The 20,086-nt window shown below is 41.0% G+C and overlaps 1 protein-coding gene across 1 annotated transcript; it reads right to left on the bottom strand.

The window, feature by feature from the left end:
- Positions 1-665: 665 nt before the first annotated feature.
- On the bottom strand, positions 666-18,324 carry LOC146317052 (nuclear factor of activated T-cells, cytoplasmic 3-like). Its single transcript, XM_084733617.1, has 10 exons — positions 17,814-18,324; positions 11,722-12,421; positions 11,108-11,506; positions 10,182-10,344; positions 8,157-8,356; positions 7,073-7,245; positions 6,563-6,703; positions 6,402-6,457; positions 3,601-4,402; positions 666-1,726 (listed from the first exon to the last, which is right to left on the bottom strand). Exons 1-10 carry the CDS (start codon positions 17,884-17,886, stop codon positions 1,587-1,589), a joined length of 2,847 nt encoding a protein of 948 aa, XP_084589743.1. The 5' UTR covers positions 17,887-18,324; the 3' UTR covers positions 666-1,586.
- Positions 18,325-20,086: the final 1,762 nt, after the last annotated feature.

A 20,086-nucleotide genomic window follows, 5' to 3' on the forward strand; every position in this document is an offset into this window, starting at 1 on the left:
CAGTAAGACAGTAGGTATAATAATATTAATGCACTACAGGACAGACTTAGGTGGAAAAAATGTTACATATCAGTATCAGCAATCGGCCAATATGAGAAGGAATATATCAGCATGTTGGATGACAGCAAAATAACAATATTGTGCATTTCTACCTGTTTTCACAATAAAATACCTCAGTTTTTAAAAGACTGGTTTAAGCAGGCTTTTAACTGGATTTGTTCCTCTAACAGCCAGACGCTGTTTCCTGCTGCACAAAGACAGTTTACAGTTTACAGCAGGTCTTGCAACGAACACAGCTCTGGTTATAGAAAAAGAATCCAAAATGAGGATAAAACCAAGTCAATCAAATCAATCAGTTAGAAAGTAGATGACTAAGTTGTGTTTGCACAAGACATGGTAGTTTTATAACTGAATTTTGTTTCAATTTTAAGAACTGAGGCCTAGAATAGGACAGCAGGATATTGCAGCAGTTTCTCCGTGTGCTATTTAGTGCAGATTTACCCTTTAATAATAACATTCTTGACTTCTATGGTTTGTTTCTGTAGGCAGTTAACATTGGCCGCGCTGACCTTTGACCTCCCTGTAATGAAACGCCACCGCTCTGAGACCTCAGTGTGCCTTAAACATGTTTGTGCGTGAAGAGAAGGAGACTGTTGGAAATGTCATGCTGGTTCTCAAATCCTTTATGGAGACAGTTCTCACAGAATAAACTATTTTACAACTTAAACTCATCATTTATCAAATGATTTATCAAAACACAGAACATCCATTATTTTCCTTCTTTTTACTTCAACCTTAAGATACTTTTCTATAATTCAGTGTCTGAAGCTTCACACCAAAACAGTTCAGCTTGAACAGCATTAAAGGGGACCTATCATGCTTGTTTTCTGTGTAAAATTAAACTGTTGGCTTGTTTCAGACAGATGATGACTTGAGTGGCTGCATAAAGAGCTATTGTAAGATAAATAAGATTTGTAATCATGCAAAACTACTCCTAAAAACATAGAGCTGGAAATGAGCATCATAGGTCCTTGTTAATGCAGTTCAGTGAGGAAATGTAAACCATACAGAGAGTAAAACCAAGCTATAAAAAAATGTAAATGATCAGCTGAAGGACATTAGTTTTATCCTGGATCAGATCCAGAGTATCAAAAATAGATTTCTTAATTAATTGGCCAATAAATAACAACAGGATTTTCTAATTTGTGCGCGTCTTTAGCCGCTGTGTCGACATCACTGATTGTTGTGACTGTGTACCACTAAAGCACCACTGCTACGACAGAACTACAGCCCTTTTGTCATTGTCTACAGTTCTTCCAATTCGGTCATGAGAAACTAAAAAAATCTTTGGTTTGTCGGTGAAAAAATTCCTGAGACAAACGAGAAAACAGTAATCTGATACCCTGATGAGACGAGCTGATGAGACGAGGCCGCAGACTCGTCGGAGGCTGCTGATTGGTTCTCAGGCACTTGAGGATCAGTTTGGTGCACTTTGTGCAAACATGAGCTGCGCAGCTTTGTTTTTATCCAGAGTGCCAACAGCAGAAGAAGAAGCGCTACGGTCGTCCCCTGAGGAAGCAGTGAGACTACTGAGGGCCTCCACAGAACGGTAAGGCGGCGTCACCAGGCTTGTTCTCCCAGTCGTACTGGTGGTACTGGTCAAACTGGTCAGGCTGGGCGCTGCTGCTGCTCAGACTGCCGATGTCTCTGTCGATTATCTCATTCACTGCAACACAAACAGAAGCAGGAAACTTTAACAAATGCGAGGAAAGAAGAGTGGATTCTGTATTGCAGCTCTCTGTTCGGCCACAGGAGGGAGCAGCTGGATACAAACTGACTTAAAACATGTTCATTTACTGTATATGATGCTTCATGCATGGTGAATTAACCTCGACAGGTTTGAGTGTGGTTTTAAAAGAGATGAGCTGGCTTTGCACCCCTTCAGTGTGTTCTGCACTGCATCTTCTAATTACTAACTGATGCATTTATACAACAAAACTGATTCACAAAGCAGCAGGTTAGTTTATGACACATGCTGTGCAGGCTGGGTTCTCCGCAGAGGTGAGAAATTATTGTTTATTATTATTAGCATCAGTAGTAAAGCTGCTCTGCTGAGTCTATTTGCACTGCAGCAAATGGCTCCATCACTGCTCCATTCAGTCTATACATAGCTCTGCAGTGAAACCTGAGGTTCATGAAGCAAACCAACACAACAACAACACTCGTCACCAACACGCTGCCACCTAAACACAACTTCAGCTGCATGTATGGATCCAGACTGGTTTCAAAACACAGATTCAATTCAAAGTCCAGGAATTGAGTCCTATTATTGCGATTGTTTATATTTTGTGATATGCTGCATATTATAACACAAAACACTGCTGGAGTTTCACAGGGAAACAGAATCAGAATCTCCCAAACACTTGCAGTGAATGGTGACCAGTTTTCAAAGAAAAGAAAACCTATAAAACGCCTCCATACTGCTCATCTGATGTAATCCAAGTCTCCTAAAACCCCAACATGCCAAGCTGACTTGAAAGACATCATTTACACCATGTTTTTAACTTAATCTTCTCTGTAGATCCTGAGCTTGGAGCCATGTTCGTGTGTGTGCACATTGTCTGACCTGGGTGTGTGTGGTGTGACGATGTGCACGCGCAAGTGAACGGTATATCGGGGCTGTAGGAGAGTTGGATTACGCCAGATGAGCAGCATAGAGGCACACTGATCAGCATTTTTCACCATTTTCTGGCGTTTTAAACAAACAACGATTAATCAATTAATGGAGAAAATAGCACTGAGTGGCCTCAGTTTGTCGTTTCTCCAGCAGCAGCAGATCAGGCTGCTGAGGTCAAAGTCAAACTGAAAGGCGAGGGGGTGGCAGGGGCCAAGCCGGGGGGGGGGTCAGAGGCCTGACGACAGCTGCTGCCCGCCAACTGAGACACAGCAACAAATTTAACCCCCATCTGCATCATTCAGAGCAGCAACAAGCAGACACAGCTATTATTAACCCGGATCAGAGAGAAACACAGTATTCACACACAAACACACACACTCACACACAGGGGGCCCCCCACATATAAATAACCAACATCACAGAGCAAGTGTAGACAGACACACACACACACACACACACACACACACACACACACACACACACACACACAGCTCATGAGGGGAGCAGCCTCACAGCAGCACAGCAGAAAAAGAGGACACACAATGAGCACTGAGCACATGAGAGTCTGAGAACCAGATCTGTATCCCAGGACCAGATCACAAGTCTGAGGAACAGATCACTAGGAGGGGCTGTTTTCTCTCCATCTGTTTGTTTGGAAAAATTTGCCTCTGTATTTAAGAGTACAACCACAGCTTGTGTTGTATGTACAGTCCACAGTACATATTGTTTGTGATTTGCATTAAAATGACATTAAATTTAGTAAAAAACGTTTTAAAATTATTAGTGTCTATCACTGAGGAGTGATTTAAGTTAGTTTTAACTTTTGTTGAGAATATTTAAATCTATCACGCTACTGACCTCCACCAGACGCAAGCAGCAAACATTTCAGAAGTCCCCTAAAGCCTGCACACACAGCTTCCTACCATCATCCAGAGTGATCTCCCGGAGGCCCAGAGATGCCATATTCGGCTGCGAATCTTCGGGCTCCTGCTTGATGTTCAGGACCTGTCCTGCGCTGGAGAGTGCAGAGTCCTTCTGGGGGTCAGCAGGGGTCACAAAAGCTCCTCTGGAGCTCAGAGATGGAGATGGTTCCGTCTGAGGTCTGCTGGAGGAGGTGGGAGGGGGCATACTAAAGGTCTGGAGGGGCGACGAAGAGGCCTGAGGAGGCATCGTGGGGACTAGAGGAGGGACTGAGGACGTTTGAGGGGGGATGGTGAAGGTCTGGAGGGGCACCGAAGAGGCCTGGGGGGGCATCGTGGAGAGCTGAGGAGGCAAGATGGAGGTCTGAAGAGGAATCAAGGTCTGATGGGGAACTGCGGAGGTGTGAGGAAACATTAAGGAGGTCTGAAGCGGACCGGAGGAGGGAGGCGGGTGATGAAGACGAGGCGTGTTCTGGGAAGGAGGACCACAGTGCACTGGGATGTCACAGGAATCATAATAAACCAGGTCTGGGCCGAGCACTGGGTCATGGGACGGCGCCTGGCTGGAGGTCGGACAGAAGCCAGGTGGATTGTGGGAGATGTGGTTGGGCTCCCAGCGCTCCTGTTTGACTCCAGCAGCAGCTGCAGCGGCGGCGGCAGCAGGAAGGTGACGTCTGACTCCAGGCAGGTAGGTGAAGTTCTGCGTCAGACTTCTTCTTCTCTTCCCGTTTGAGATGTAGAACTGGACTTGGATCGGATCAGCTGTCTTCTTGCTGTACGGAGGAACCTCGACCACAAGTCTGGACTGAAAGACAGAAACACAAAGACATGAAGAAAACGACAGTAACACAAAAAACAGACTCTGGGTTGATTACAAATCAAAATAGAATGATCTTTTATTTTTTGGCATTTCATATGAATAGGATCTAAAGGCAAATCTCAAAGTCGAGATATAATAAAAAATGCTGTTTTCACCCTTTTAAATGACCCCAGTCATATTGTGCACCTATTAAAATCTTTGTATTTTCATCTAAATAATGTTTTCTTCCATTAAAACAAAATATGACATGCTTACGTAGGGTTGGATTGGTAAGACTTGAAAGAATGACTTATGTTGGCCCTTAAACATAATGAAACAAATATAATCACAGAGTCGCACTCACATCCAAGACCTGAAATCTACCGCAAATGTACAATCTTCGGTGATGTCATAGTAAGTCCTGCATCTCTCTCAGACACACTCACTCACTCACTCACTCAGCCTCGGTGTCTTTGTGGTTTCAACAAGCTCTTGTTAACTTCCTCTTTGTACTTCCTCTCTGGGGAATCCTCACCGCCATCTTAAGTGACGTTTAAATGCTCCAAAAACTAGAGCGAATTTCTGCGAGGGATGGTGAGGGAACACTCGAAGGGGAACACTTGATCCAGAACATTTGATACACAGCGGAAGCGGAAGCCACAATAATCAGTTTTTGCCCACTTGAGGGCAAAAGATCTCCACAATAAGCTGACAAAGACACAACTCTGACCTCACCTTGTTATAAGTATTGACATGTTATACATATTAACAGTCCTACAGAGACTGTGACTCTGTAAACATAATGACTTAGTCCTACATTTTCACTTGACCCACAAAACATCTGTGTAACATGTAAGTTAACATCATATGTTAGTCATTAATGCTGCATGTGTCTATGTTCACATTCATAGTATGATTTGGAAAATACAAAGTGTTAAATTTTTTTGCATTTTTGTGTTGTTTTTGTCTCAGAGAAGACGTATCCATAAAGCTAGAAGCAGTAAAACCTGAGAGTCTGCGTCTTCCCACTGGCTGTCACTTAATATGCAGATATCTCTTTGCAAAGATTAGTATTTTCTTCACATTTTGCACCCCTGGTAAGTGGATCGAGGTGTGTAATGCAGTGTTATTCAGGGTTGTTTTATCAAAGTGTCTGTGCCAGAAAAGTTGCACCATATTGGACACCATGTTCTCTTACATGTCATCTAATGTCCTGTATATGAAATATATGTGTACGTCTAAATAAAAACTGCACTATAAAAATGAATGCAACTGTGTGCAACCTGTTGTACTTATCTCAAAGGTATAATCTGCAGCATTTCCCTAAAAAACAATGTACACCCTCAAATAAACATCAACCCTTTAAATCACCATGTATGACCCGCTATAAGTGTGTGGTTTTGTCTGTATCGGCAGAGACCCTGCAGCCTTCTGCCTATATTTCCTTTATTCTTCTCATTGCTCGATGCATTTATGAACAGCTCGGACAAATCCTACTGATTCTACCTGTAACAAAAGGTTTACTGAGCAACAATTTCAGTATGAATGCAAAAGAACTCGACAATGGTTGTAAAGTCAGGGACAGTTGAAAGTAGAATTCCAGACAGTTGCGGGACTCGACGGACTAAAACGCCTGCTACAAAATAACCTATTCCTATACCTAGTTCCATAATTATTATTATCTTTCGTTGGCCAAGTCATATCACTTACACCCAGTTTAGAAGCAAATGCAGCTACAGGATCAGGAACCACTGTTCCTCATGACTTGTCCTTACATGTCCCGATTTTTCAGAAATATACCCTTCGTATTTTATAGTTATACATTTCATACCTGGCACATTTTACTATTATTGTCAGATTTGTTGTGCTGTATCTATTATTTCTATTCCCACAATTCTGTTACAGGAATCGCATAACAATCCTTTCTTCATCATGTTAATCTTATCCACGAACACGGGTATTTTCAATAGTAGAATAGTATTTTTAAAATTATGTTTCTACTTACTCCGCTGCTTTTTTCTGGCACAACTCTGGCGTCTGTTTCCCACAGTGATCTTCCATCTGAAGGGGCGAAACATGAGCATGAAATCTAAACATGTTGTAGGGCGTAAAAAATCTGATGTAAATGCATTTCATGTACAGTAAATTCATCAAAACTGATCTTACCAGGCCCCTTCTCCATGAAAACAACCCTGGACTGTGAGGAGATGTTGGATCCGGTGATGATCAGCTCCTCTCCTCCGTCCACAGAGCAGCTGGCTGGACTGAAGCTGTCCACCTGAGGAAGCTCCTGGCCCGAACGCTGGGCTGAAACACAGCACAGGTTCTGTTGGTACTGAAATACATCTGTGGTGTCTGTGTGTTAAACAGTAGACTACAACACAGGCATAAACACATCAGACAGAGGAAATATTCACCCTGCAGTAAGAAGAAAACTTGCTGATTATGATCTGTGCTTGTCACAATTTTGAACCATGAAGCAACATTTCACATCCTCTCAACTTCCTGCTCTGCTCGTTCAATGATAGTCAGGTTTTGAAACGAAGGTAAAAAACCTTTTAAAACCTTTCTGTGGCTCCCTCTCAGTTGATTATAAAATACTTTTAACCTCACTGGAAGTCATTCAGAATAAAAAACAGATGTAAATGTGATTTTTTAGCATTACAGGTGACTCACAGCACTCTACAGGGACAGATGATGTCTGTAGCCACAGCATCCGGCCGTCCGGCTGAGGGACAGCGACCCTGAACACAACTCGCACCCTCGTATTCTTCCGTCCAATATCTGTCTCTCCTTTCTTCAGCTCAATGTCAGCGTTACGTAACTTCAAGATGCCGGCACAGTCGATGCTGTGGAAAAGAAAAGGCAGAAAGACATACTGTTAATCAGAATGCATTATCTGCAACTTAAATTAAAGGCATCCTGAGGAGTTTGAACCTGTAGTAGAATTATAGAGCAATGTTTTGATGAGTGAGCCCATCTTTTGTTTGCGTTTCTGTCTCCACAAGTATGCACACATGTACTGACTGCAGAGAGCAGTAGAGAGCATGCATGCCATAACAGACAAGGAAAATGATGACAAACCAGTGAAACAAGCTACACACAAGAACTGTGCCAACCAGAGACAACGAGCAGTCCTCCAACTTATTAGTTGCTAGCTTGCTAAATCACAGTTAATATAATGTCCACTTCAGACAGTTACACAGATTGACAGTTAGTAAGCTACCAAGACACAGAGAAATGCAACAGAAAAGGGCCTAAAGGTTAGAGAAGCAGAAGGTCGCCGGTTCAATCCCCCGACCAGCAGGATAAATCTGGGCAGGGAAAGTAAAAGACAGCGCTTGCCACTCCCTCATTACCACAACCGAGGTGCCCTTGAGCAAAGCCCTTAACCCCAACCGCTCAAGTGGAGCTGCTCGGCGGCCAGCAGATAAGACTGGTTGTACTGGGCAGCTTCCAGGTGTGAATGTGTAACTGTATGAATACGATCCTGCAAAAGAGAGCCTCGCTCTCAGTGAACCTACCCTGAATAAATAAAGGTTAAAAAAAGGCAGGAAAGAAGGGTGTTGCAAACATGAATCCAAACATTGATCGTTTCAAAACATTTCTTAATAGAAAACTTGACTAATATCTTTTCAAAAACCCACCTAACTGATTTCTCCGGCCCACAGAAGCTAAACATAGAAACACTACCACTAATTCTAACACTACAACAACAATCACTACAAGTGCGAGTGTGTGTTGTTGCTTCCTGTGTTACCTGGCCGACATGTCGTTTTCTGGAAGCAGAGGGATCTCCAGGACCTTCGTGCAGCCCATCATTTTCTCCTGGCAGCTGGTGGTGACCATCTTCCCCGTCACCCGGTGGACCTGGTAGAAGGAATGAGGGCGAAGGCTGCGGTCGTCCGCGGTGCCGATGAACAACAGCAGGCTGACCGGCTGCTCGCTGTATCCTATCAGCTGGAGACACAAATTCAGTGACACGCATTAGATGGACATTTCTTCTTCCTGATGAACAACTCAACAGCTGTGTCACTTAAATTTACTGAAACATGGAGGAATAACACACCTTCATACTCGATCCACGTGTGTTAACAACTCCAGAAAGGGTGTTTCAATTAAAATGTGATACCTCAGACAAAATCAGTCCAACTTTGACTAAAGGTGGTGGTACGTTTGGCTGCATGCTCGCTGTTTTCATACCCTGACTGGACTGATTGGTGAACATAATTTAAATTTAAAGGAATAATCATTTGCAATAAGATGCTTCATGTGGATAAAACAAGCAGTTCCTCAGTGTTCTCTTTTCTTCTTAGAGCAGTGGAACTACTTTCCTGCTACTGGAAAGAAAGTAGTTCCTGCTCACAGCGAGGTCTGTGGATTATCTTGAGTAACCAGGTCATGGTTTTTGGAAAGAGGCACTGGTTTTGAGCTTTTCAAATGATTTTAATGCTTTGAGCATCACAAGCCAATTGCCATTTAGTCCAATTATTTTGGAGAGAAGGCAGACATTTCTACAGTGAATATCTCCAAAACTCTGCAACTCACACCAAAAAAATCTAGATGGATAAACAGCGCTAACAGGCCTGAGGAAAAATAGGTATTTTTGATTTTGGGAAGACCTGTCCTTTTAAGTAAACATTAAACAGTTAACAGTTAATACATTGTTCAATTTCAAGTCCAAAGTTGTCTTAGCAGGCCGTCAGTTTGTGATTTTAAATAAAAGTGTAGGTTCAGGCACCGTTAGGAACTGGTCCCAATTTAAAAGTATTGTATTACCACCAGCATCTGCAAAAAAACAAAACAAATAATACCCATGACCTGTGACATCAGTTTTTTTCCAGGGTTAGTTCATACTCACCAAAGTACACTTAACTGATATAGACTTTTTAACGTGGGCCTTTATTTAAACGTCTAAAATGACTTTTGCTGTTGACCCATCAGAGAAAAAAACATCTTCACCCTGCAGCCGTCAGCATGATTTTGTATTTCCTGTGTAACCCAGCAGCACTGCGAGTTTTTACACATCATGCAGCAGGAAGCTCATCTGGCTTCAGCGGCGACGTGAGAATGTGACACCCAGAATAGCCCTGCTGGTGTCTGTTACATACGAGGCCTTGATGGAGCTTTACTTGCCTCAGCCAGCCTCTGATCCAGAGGATCCATGAGGCTGTTCACCACAACATCAGCAAAACACAACCTCAGCCTCTCTCTGATACGACGACAGCAGATCATCACTCTGTAAAACCTCTGCACTCTGACAACAGGGCTACCAGCAATCACATTCTTATTACTGATTAATCAATTCACTGTTGATTTAATAAAATGTCTAAAAACAGTGAAAATTAATATTCAACCGATGACATAAATAGAAAAAAGTAGAAAATTCTCTTATTTTAGAGGCCGGAACCTGAAAATATTTTGGTATATTTTCTTAACAAATAACTTAAATGATTAACTGATTATCAAAGTTGTTGTCAGTTAATTCTGTCGATCAATTCAGCACTGTTCAATAAAACCAGATAAATTAACAGATAGTATTATGGCTTCAATTACAGTTTCAACCAAGATTTGACAGTAGAAATATTTTAAGCTAGATAAGTTAAAGGGTCATTTCAATATTTTTTAACCTGGGCCCTATTTCCCCAAGTTTTTGTGTCTAAATCACTAATGAGGTTTTTGAAATTGGTTCAGTATTGAGGGAGAAACTGCAAACAGTAAAAGTCTGTACACTAAAAGTGCTTGTTTTTGCCACTGACTCAGGATGAAATCAGTGAGGACTTACCTTGACGACAGGATGTCCTGTAGTAGCTGCCTTGATGGACCCTCTGCTGCCCTCCGTCTCATAATGCGCCCTGTGGTAGGTTCTGGGCTGGACCTCCAGCTTCAACTCACACTGGTCAAACTGGTTGGGCAAAGACCAGTCCAGAGGAGGAGGCGATGAGGTCCTGGAGGCAGAGACAACAGACAAGCAATGATCAGATACTGTGCGACACCAGCTATTCCTTAAAGTCGTGGATCTCCCTCTCCATTCCCCAAAAAGTTGTTTCCTTTTACAACAGTTGAAGACGGAAATCACATTCAGTGAAATTTGCTTTTTCACTTTTGCTTAGCATAAAGACAGGAAATAGTTAGCCTGGCTCTGTCCAAAGTTAAAAAAAAAACTAATAAACATATTATAGCTATACAAAAACAGTGAAATAAAACAAACACCAAAGCATACAAAGGCAATTCAGTTTTTAAGGTGGATTATGTGTCAGACTTTTTCTTGCCCGGGAGCAGTTGTCCGGCAAACAGCAGACATTCTACAAAGTTCCTGATCATGGCCAATAAATAATCCTACATACACTGTACATCCCCCACTGTAAAACGGGGCATCAAGGCCACTGTGGCTGCAGGGCAGGTAATTTATTGAGGGGCATAAAGGCATAACTGATGGGAAATTCCTGCCCTGCTAATAGGTACAAAAAGCTTGCAATAAAATCCACGAGCGCCTACGCACCCATCAAAGTATGTCTCGTTTTACTTGTGTTTCCCCTGACGGTCTCAAATTAGCCGCGTCTCCACTGAATGATACAGCGCGGCTCAGCTCGTGCTCTTTTCTGGTTTCCCATTGTGCCCGGTGCCCGTTGAGGTCCCAAGCAAGACGAGCCAAAACTAAAAGATTTAAACATTTCACAGTAACAGTAACTTTAGTAAAATGAATCCAACCTGAACAGAGGCGGGTTTCCTGGTTTGGGTTTGTTCCAGCTGAAGTGGGTGGGCACCTGAAGAAACAGCTTGGTCAGGCCGTCCTGTTCACGCCCCTCCTCTCCGGGGGGTTCCTGGAAGGCCTCCAAACCGGGGTCTACTTGACCGGGGAGGAGGCCCAGCTGGCTCCCCAGTGTCCTCCTCGTCTTGGAGGGGACGTCCAGCTCCTGGTAGCCAGACATCAGGAGGGACCCCAGGGCGCCGGCGGGGCTTCCCACCCATGTGTCGTCCGTCACGCTGCCCCGTGGTGAGGCGCCCGGCGTGGGGCTGGGGGAGTGGTGAGGGGAGGGCGAGCGTGCGTAGGGGTCGGCGCTGGAGTGGCGTCTCTTCCCGCAGGGGGAGGTTGGTCTGGATGACGGTCTAAAGAAAGATCAGCAGCATTAGCAGCAGCATTTTATTTAGTTTAGGAGTTATACTCCTTTAATCTTTTATCAGTGTCAGTGTTGAATCCATTAAAAACAGTTTTTCTGCAGGTTATGATAACTTAAATTTAAAACTTTTTATGAATGTAATTTAAGATCTGTGTCATGTCCATATTTGCAGGTGTCTGTAAACCATGACATGATGACACGTACCTGGAGGTGGGCCGGCGGTTCAGCCAGCTCTCCTCAGTAACGCTGGTGCGAGGGGAGTGACAGGGCGACTGACGCGGCGACTGACGGGGTGACTGACGGGGCGACTGATGCGGCGACAGCGCTGGGCTGAAGGCCATGGGATGCTGGTACTTCTGCTGCCACAGCTCCACCCCGAAGGCCCCGCCCCCGCAGCCCGGAGACCCCAGAGGGGACCCGAGGGGGGACCCCAGTGCGAGGCGGGCAGCATCACGCAGCTCCCCCTCCACGTCGTCGTAGACGTGGGAGAAAGACTCGCAGGAGGAGATGTCAGACATCCAGCTCCTGGAGGACAGGCTGCTACAGGGGCTCGGGCAGAGCGCCGCGTCCCTGTAGCAGGCGTCCAGTGGCAGGTAGAGCTGGCCTCTGGACCAGGACGCCTCAGCGTAACCCCCCTCTGCCCCACCCACCACCAAAGCTTCATGGCTGCCGCCCTGCTCTACATGGTTGTTAGGAGCAATGGAGGTGATCTGGATACTCGGGCAGTCAAACGCTCTGGGGTTCCCCTGGGCGCCGTACTGGGGCCCCTGGGATTGGTAGCCGACATGCTGGTAGTCGTCTGCAGCGGGGAAACATGCAGGGTGACTCCGCAGCTCCTGGATGACGGGCTGCTCGGCCAGAGCCTGCACAGAGGTGGGCGGCGTCCTCACATCGAGGTCTGGACCTGTGAAGTGTAGGAGATGAACCGACATGTAAATCAGCCGTGTGAACATTTGAATTGCAAACATGCTTGTTTTTTATTGCCACGTAACAGGAGTCTCAGTCCTGCACCTGACAGTTAATATTCATCATCACCAGCAGACAGACAGAGTCATAAAATGTCCTACAGCAGAGGACAGCCCCCTTTCTTGAAATAAAATCACCAGTGGAGGAAAAAGAACCGAAAATCTGTACTCAAGCACAAGCACTCTTGTATTACTAAAATATTACTCAATTACAAGTAAACTACTGCTGTTACAACTACTTTCATCTCTCAAAACTTGTGCCTGCTGCAGCATTTTGGGGTTTCTTTTGTCTGTATGTCTTAGTTTTCACTGGCCTGTTATAACTGACCACAAAAATGCAGAGTTTGGATATTAATACAAGTAGTAGTGCATAATTAAGAATGAGTAAAAATACAGACTTGAAAATATAATCATAAAAGTACTAATACCCCCAAAACTACTTAAGTACAGTAATTTGAGTATTTGTAATTACAAACTTTCTTTCTTTGCAGGAATGTGATGTTGGTCTGCACTAGAGCCCGACTGATGTATCAATCAACTGATATTATTGGCCTGATATTTGTCTATCACAGCTGTATCAGTGTTGCCATTTATGTTGCTCAATATGAAAACTTTTTTTTAACAGAACATAATGCAGATGTTTTTATTTATTCGTTTTATATATTTTTTAATTTAAATTTTAATTTAAAAATTTGAGAGAAACTTTCTGTTTCAGTGGCCTGATATCATTTGGACAATAAAGTTTAGATAAACTGTAAAATATCCTGCCTCCAATATTTATCTTTGTCACAACTGGTAACGACTTTTGAGGGATCAACACAAAAATATGTGTTTATGTATATATATTCTGTGTTCTGTATAAAGCATATCTGCTGGTGCACTGATATTTCCATTATTTTACTCAGTAATTGCGTTGCACATTATGTGATACAATTAATGGGAATGATCATTTTTGCATTTTGATGTTTTCATTGTTGTTCATTCATTGTTGATGATGTGAAATTTGTTGAGGTCTGCACCAAACAAACATTTTTCTTCCATCCGGTGAACAAAATGACATAAGGTCATCTCTGCAACACTACAGTTCCTTGTTAAAATGCTGCTTTCTCACATATTTTTCCTCTTTCAAAAAATTGCGATTTGCCTCTGATTCTGCGATTTGGATATTGCACTTGGCCATACTGCAATTTTTGATAATACTGCAATTAAGTTTTGCAGTCTTACTTTTTAATATCAGTATTGATATTGGCCCCTGAAATCCTGCACGGGTCGGCCCGAGTCTGCACTGAAATAAAATGTTCGACTGCAGCAGCAGTACAGTGGACTAATTGTAGTGACAGATTATCTCCAACAGTTCAGAAAGTTCATTCACACAGCTGCACACACTCCTTACCACAACCCTACTATTAATACCCCTCTTTCTCGCTCTCACACACACCTTGCATGCTACATGCAAAGAAGGCGTCAAAACGGCAACTGTGATCTGCTTCAACAGCTCCACTCGCTGCTTCTTTGCAAATAAGCCTCAATGTGCTGGACAGAGATAAATGAGATGTGATGAATAGTTGCCCCCCTCCGGGGCAGAAAGAGGGGGAGGGGGAAGAGGCGATGCCCGCCGCCAGCTGGGTGCCACAGAGCGGTTAGAAAACCAGGAAGTAAAACCTGCCGGCAGACAGGCCGGGCGTCACACTGTCTGAAATACACAGATCTACAGTCTCCATCACAGCTGCTGAATGTCAGAGAAGAATGAAGTGTTTATTTATTTATTTACCACCGAGTCTCGCTGTCATCACCTACACACATCCTCAGGATTCCTTCAGCTGCAGCAGTCCACTGTTTTCATTTTCTATTTTCCTACTTTCATTTTCTTTTTTTCTTTTTTTTCTATTTTGTTTGGGAGGAATCTGAATTCAATGGCCATAATATTCACTTCACCTCTGCTTTATGTGAACAAAACTGGCATAAAAAATAACACCCAAAATATCAAATCAGTGCTTTTGGTCTGTGTTACACATTAAGGGTTCCAACAAACTGAAGTTTACACAGACAGAGACAGAGACATTACCATAATTACACATGGAGGGTAAAACAGTCCCTCCAGGATTTTGCAGGATTTTTGTTTTTGGATTGCTGCGGCCTAAAATAACTGATTTCACACCGGATGAAAAGCAAAGAAGTTGCGATGAATGCTGCAATGTTTTTAGGCCTTTCTTTGCAATGACCCAGTGTTTGTCTCCAGTCCATGGGAGCATATTGCTGCCATGTCATAACATGAAAAGTTCATTGTTATAATAAGATGCTTTTCATGTTATAGCAAGATATTCATTTCAAGGATTTTGTAGGGGGGTTGTGGTGGACCAAGAGAAAACTGCAAAAAGAAGTTGCAGTTTTTTTGTATAATGCATTAAAAATCAAAGGCAACTCGTTGCAGGGAGAATAAAGCAGCACACTGTTCTGACTGGTCTCAGTAACATCACCAAAAAAACTAGAATTGCAAAAATTCAAACAAAATATGTTTTATATGTAAATGAGGAAATACACCTAGGGGGTATTCGACAAAGAAGCAAAATCTTTCTGGTGCTCAAACTCAGCAAAACAGCAAAATAATGTGTAAAAAAATTCCACTGGACATCGATAAATAATGCTGTTTTCTCTCTCCTTCCCGCTCCTCGTCTTTGGTTCAAACATTCGTGTTCCCCTCAGGATGAACTGCAATAACCTGGAAACCCTCTGACTTTTCCTCTAGCGCCACCATCAGGTCAACATTTTAATTTGTCCCAAGCTAATAACATTCCCATCAGGCTCTGTTCTTTGAGTGTGGTGCTAATTAGTTAATGTTAGCATGCTAACATTAGCATTTAAGTCAAAGAGCCTCTGTGCATCACAGAGCTGCTAGCATCAGTCTTGTTGCTTCATAAATAACAAAAATGATTAATAAATTATCAAATTGGTAGCATAATAGTCTATTGATAAATAAATTGATTTATCAATAAAACACTTTCAACTCCTCAGATGTGAATATTTGCCTTTTTTTTTAGTTCTCTGTTATATTAAACTAAATAAAATCTAGTTAACTGCTCCATCTGTGAGTTCAGACAACATAAAATATGACCAACACTGGCTGATCCCAAATAAGTACAGCAACTTGTCCAGCAGCCTGCTGATCAATACATTAAAACTACAGCCAACTAATCAATAACACTAATCAATACAGTAAAGACTCTGTAGCTTTCAGTGGCTGTAGATGAGGCTGATTTTGTCACTTCTTTGTCTCCTGATCCACATTTTAAAATCCAACTAAATTTAACAGCAGACAGCTGGATTTGTCACATCCAACAAAATAAGACAACTGAACTTCCTGTTGAATTTCCAAAATAAAATCCTATATGCTGGGTAGGCCAAGAGGGATCACGTTCCAGTCAATATTGTTTATTTATCTTATTGTCTACTGACAGAAAATGAATCATCAATCACTTTGATTGACCGTTTAAATCATTTCTGAAGTAAAAATGCTAAATTCTCTAGTTCTAACTGGTGGGCAAACGGTTGGCCACTGATAGATACAGACATAAAATACAATGCTTTTCAAAATGTACACACGACGGGGCTTTTTTAAAGCTTCGTTCTTTACAAATTTGGACAATCAAATCTGTAGTTTTGAGGGAATGATGATTTGGCTTCTCCTCACATGACAGACACTGGGCGATTATTGAAAACAGCAACTTTGATATCCATTTTATACACATCATCTTATCGGCCTTTCATATTGCTCGATATAAGAGCTGTGGTGTTATTATAGATGTATCAGCATATACACTGTCTAAAGTGTCTATATGAAAACTTTTAATTAAAACAGAACATACAGCAGAGTGCTTTTATTTCTTGGTTTTATGGGCAAGATTTCATGTATATTTGATCTTTTTTCTTAATTCAGATTTAATATATGCAAACAATTTGCTCCATTTGTGTTTATTTACAAATAGTTATTTATAATTATTACAAAATACCAGTGAAAGTTTTCTGTTTCAGTGCCCTGATGTCATCTTGGACAATAATGTTCATTATTAAAATGTTCTGCATCCATTATACATCTTTGTCACCAGTGTTAACCAGTTTCGTGTTATTATTTTCTATATGTAGTTAAAGTCAAAACAATCTTCATTATATTCTTTAAAACAAACAGTTCAACATTAGTGTATATTGGACAACATACGTTGTTACCAATATTGACCATAAAAATAATGATAATAATAAATAATAATAATTTTATTTATATAGCACTTTTCAAGCTTACACACAAAGTGCTTTCCATATTAAAAGATTTACAGAAACAAGAATTAAAAACTCATAGACCCACAAAATCCCCCACCCGTTAAATACAGAATCAGGAGCATAAAAGATGGAAACATTTAAAAGAGCATTTAGAGCGATAGAAACAAACAATAAATCCTTAAAACAATAAAACATTAATAATAGTAGGCCATAAGATTTAAGAAGTCTTATGAAAGCTGCAGTGAAGTCTGCTCATCTCACACTGACAGGAAGGTGGTCCAGAGCCGAGGGTCTAAAACTGAAAACACACGGTCACCCTTAGTTTTAAGTCTGGTCTGAGGAACAGCCAAAAGGTTTGGATCTCAAGGCTGATCTCAAGGGCCTGGCTGGAGTGTACAGAGTTAAAAGCTCCTTAATATAATCTGAAGAAAAAACATGGATTGACTTATACATAATTAATAAAATTTTAAAATGTATTCTAAAATTTATTTTAGCTGTGATTGGCCAATATCTGTTCTGTAATATCAGCCAATCAATACATCTGCCACTCTGATCTACTCTGTGCAATGACAATAAAAAAAATTCTATTGAAACCTTCTGAATATTAGAACAATCTAGGACTGCAACTAACAATTATTTTCATTATCGATTACTCTGTCAATTACTTTTCCGATTAGTCAATTAGTTGTTTGGTCCATACAATGTCAGAAAATGATGAAAAATGTAGATCACAACTCAAAGATATTCAGATTATAGTCAGAAATGACTAAAAGGACCCAGAAAATATAATAATAATAATAATAATAATAATAATAATAATAATAATAATAACTGCCTTAAAACAATGAACCATCATCAAAGTAGTTTATGATTGATTTAGTAACATATATTTTTTTCATTTACTTTTTCTCTTGTATCTGTTCATTAATCTGTATTCGATTGAACGAGTATTTTATTTTGAAGTCCACGGAGCGCAACTTCCTCTGCGGCGCCGGCTAGTTCTCGTTAGCTTCACGCAGTTGAGAAATCGCTAACTAACGTCGTCAAAATGACACGTACCTGCTGTCTGTCTGCCGTCGTCCTCAAAGATGAGTCTGAAGTCCAGCTCCTCAGCGCAGTTTAATGTGGACATTGAACTGGAGACACAGTAAATGTCCTCAGGAGAGGCCGTTAAACCGACCTGTCTGTCTGTCGGTCTTTAAAACTGACCTGTCTCACTCACTTCCATCCGACTGAAAGCAGAACTCCGTTTCAACAACGCGTCGACTGAATTCATAACCAAAAGTTGTTCACCGACATCAACACGGTCAATAAAGACGCCTCCGTACTGTGTGATAAAAACATAAAAGTCCCATAATTGTGTGAAGTTGTTGTGTTCGGTGTTTCTGTTCGGCTGCAGCGAGTTTTACTCTCCTCCAGGTTGATCCTTATGATGCCTTCACGGCTCCTCGTAAACTCTACAATTCCTACTACAGCGATGTTAGGTCGTTATAAAACAGCGCTGAAGCGCAGTTTTAAATAAATAACTGGTGTGGTTTGTTAGTTACAAGTATTTTAAAAAGTCAAACGTATAATTTTAAACACTCTAAGATCAAGCTTTCTTAAAATATTCAAAATTTCTTCTTCTTTTTTTTATTCTGAAGAGTTACAAAGTTTATGCAATACAGAAAGAGGAACTAATGTTTTTTTTAAATATATCTACTAATTTTGTTTGTTTTATTTGCTTTTAGTTGTGTTTAAACATTTAAAAAAAATGTGTGTATGGTGTGCACCATACATAATCTATCATTAGAGCTACAATGATCAGTCAATTAATCAATTACTTGTCTAATAATAAATTACTTCTATTTGACAATCAATGATAATTGCTTTCAGTCAACAATTAAGAAAAATGTCTAAATTCTCTGATTTCAGCTTCTCAAATATGAATATTTTCTGGTTTCTTTAGTCATCTATGAGCGTAAATTGAACATTTTTGGGTTGAGGACCAAACAAGACATTCGCCTTAGGTTTTGGGGAACAGTGGTCAACATTTTTCATAATTTTCTGACATTTTATAGACCAAACAACTAACTGATTAATTGAGGAAACGACTGGCAAATTAATAGGTAATTAAAGTAATTGTTACTTGCTGTAACATAAGTCAAAAATCAAAGTGTTGCCTTTTATGATGCAATAATACATGGTCAGTAAAAAAAAAAAAAAAAAAGTTGTGAAATTGTTAGAGTAAATTAAAGTTGTACAAATTTTCTTTAAATCTTCTTTGCAATGATCACATAGTGAAAACTTTAATTGCTGAATGATGATGTCTGACTACGGAAGATTACATGTGTCACAAAATAAACAAATTTGTTTTTTAAAAAAAATGCCTATATTTTGTATAATTAGTTATTAATGAATGAAATGCTTTATTACTATTTCTGTGATACTTCATTCTCCATATATGACTGGTGAGACAGAATGTGACGAACAGCCACAAATTAAATTATAAAGTGTTATATTTAAGTCTTCATCAGATTCATTTTGTTCTCCTATTTCCTCTGAATATCTGACACTAACTTCTTGTATGGAATTAATTTATTGATTACTGATCGATAAGCTTGCTTGTTTTGGCATGTGTTTTCTTTGAAAAAATGGCCTGTAATTTCAAAACAGTCCACAGGGTTCAATAACAATTTAGAATTCTAGTTTATTTCGATTCATTCTGAGATTTAAAGTTGCATTTAAAATGTCGTGTCACACATCGTTGCAGTTCAGCTCTGTCAGTTCCTCTGTGCGGTCAGCGAGATTGTAATCCTCTCATCTCCCAGTGTCTCTGAAGGCACCATTAGCCAGCCCGGTGATGACGTCAGGACCTGGGTGTCTACATCTGTCAGGTTCAACTCAGGACTTAAAGACTTAAAATCATACAAACCAAACGCAGCATTAAAATTAAAGGCGCAGCCCGGCGTTTTTAAAAATCATTCTTTATCATCACGTGCACACCGGCCTTGTTCATCAGAATGTAGGAATGTGACACCTGAATGCAACAGTTTGACTCGTCCATGTGTGTTTATGTTTGTGTTAAAGACATCAGCTCCATCAGGCTGCAGCTGCACCATCAGGATAAATTCTTTATCAGCTTTGGTCTTTTCTCCAGTTAAGTTTTAGTGCAATTTACATTTCGAGAATAAAGTCGAAATGTCTAAAATTAAGTCAAACTAAAGTGTCAGGCATATTAAAAATAAATGAGTTTTTTTTTTCCCTTGCATCTGAAGAATAAGGTGGAAATGGTATTTCAACTGCAACAGACGGTGAAGCACCTACTGCAATGGCTCCACAACTGCCTGCAA

This window comes from Lutjanus erythropterus, chromosome 13 (assembly GCF_056507025.1).
Source record: "Lutjanus erythropterus isolate fLutEry1 chromosome 13, fLutEry1.hap2, whole genome shotgun sequence".
Classification (NCBI taxonomy): Eukaryota; Metazoa; Chordata; class Actinopteri; order Lutjaniformes; family Lutjanidae; genus Lutjanus; species Lutjanus erythropterus.

What these genes read in the sequence shown, in the direction of transcription:
- LOC146317052 (XM_084733617.1), bottom strand. Translation starts at nt 17,886, where the DNA reads ATGTCCACATTAAACTGCGCTGAGGAGCTGGACTTCAGACTCATCTTT. An exon ending in AACCGCCGGCCCACCTCCAG is followed by an intron (nt 11,507 to 11,721) that starts GTACGTGTCATC and finishes ATCTTTCTTTAG; the next exon opens with ACCGTCATCCAGACCAACCT. An exon ending in GAAAACGACATGTCGGCCAG is followed by an intron (nt 7,246 to 8,156) that starts GTAACACAGGAA and finishes TCTTTTCCACAG; the next exon opens with CATCGACTGTGCCGGCATCT.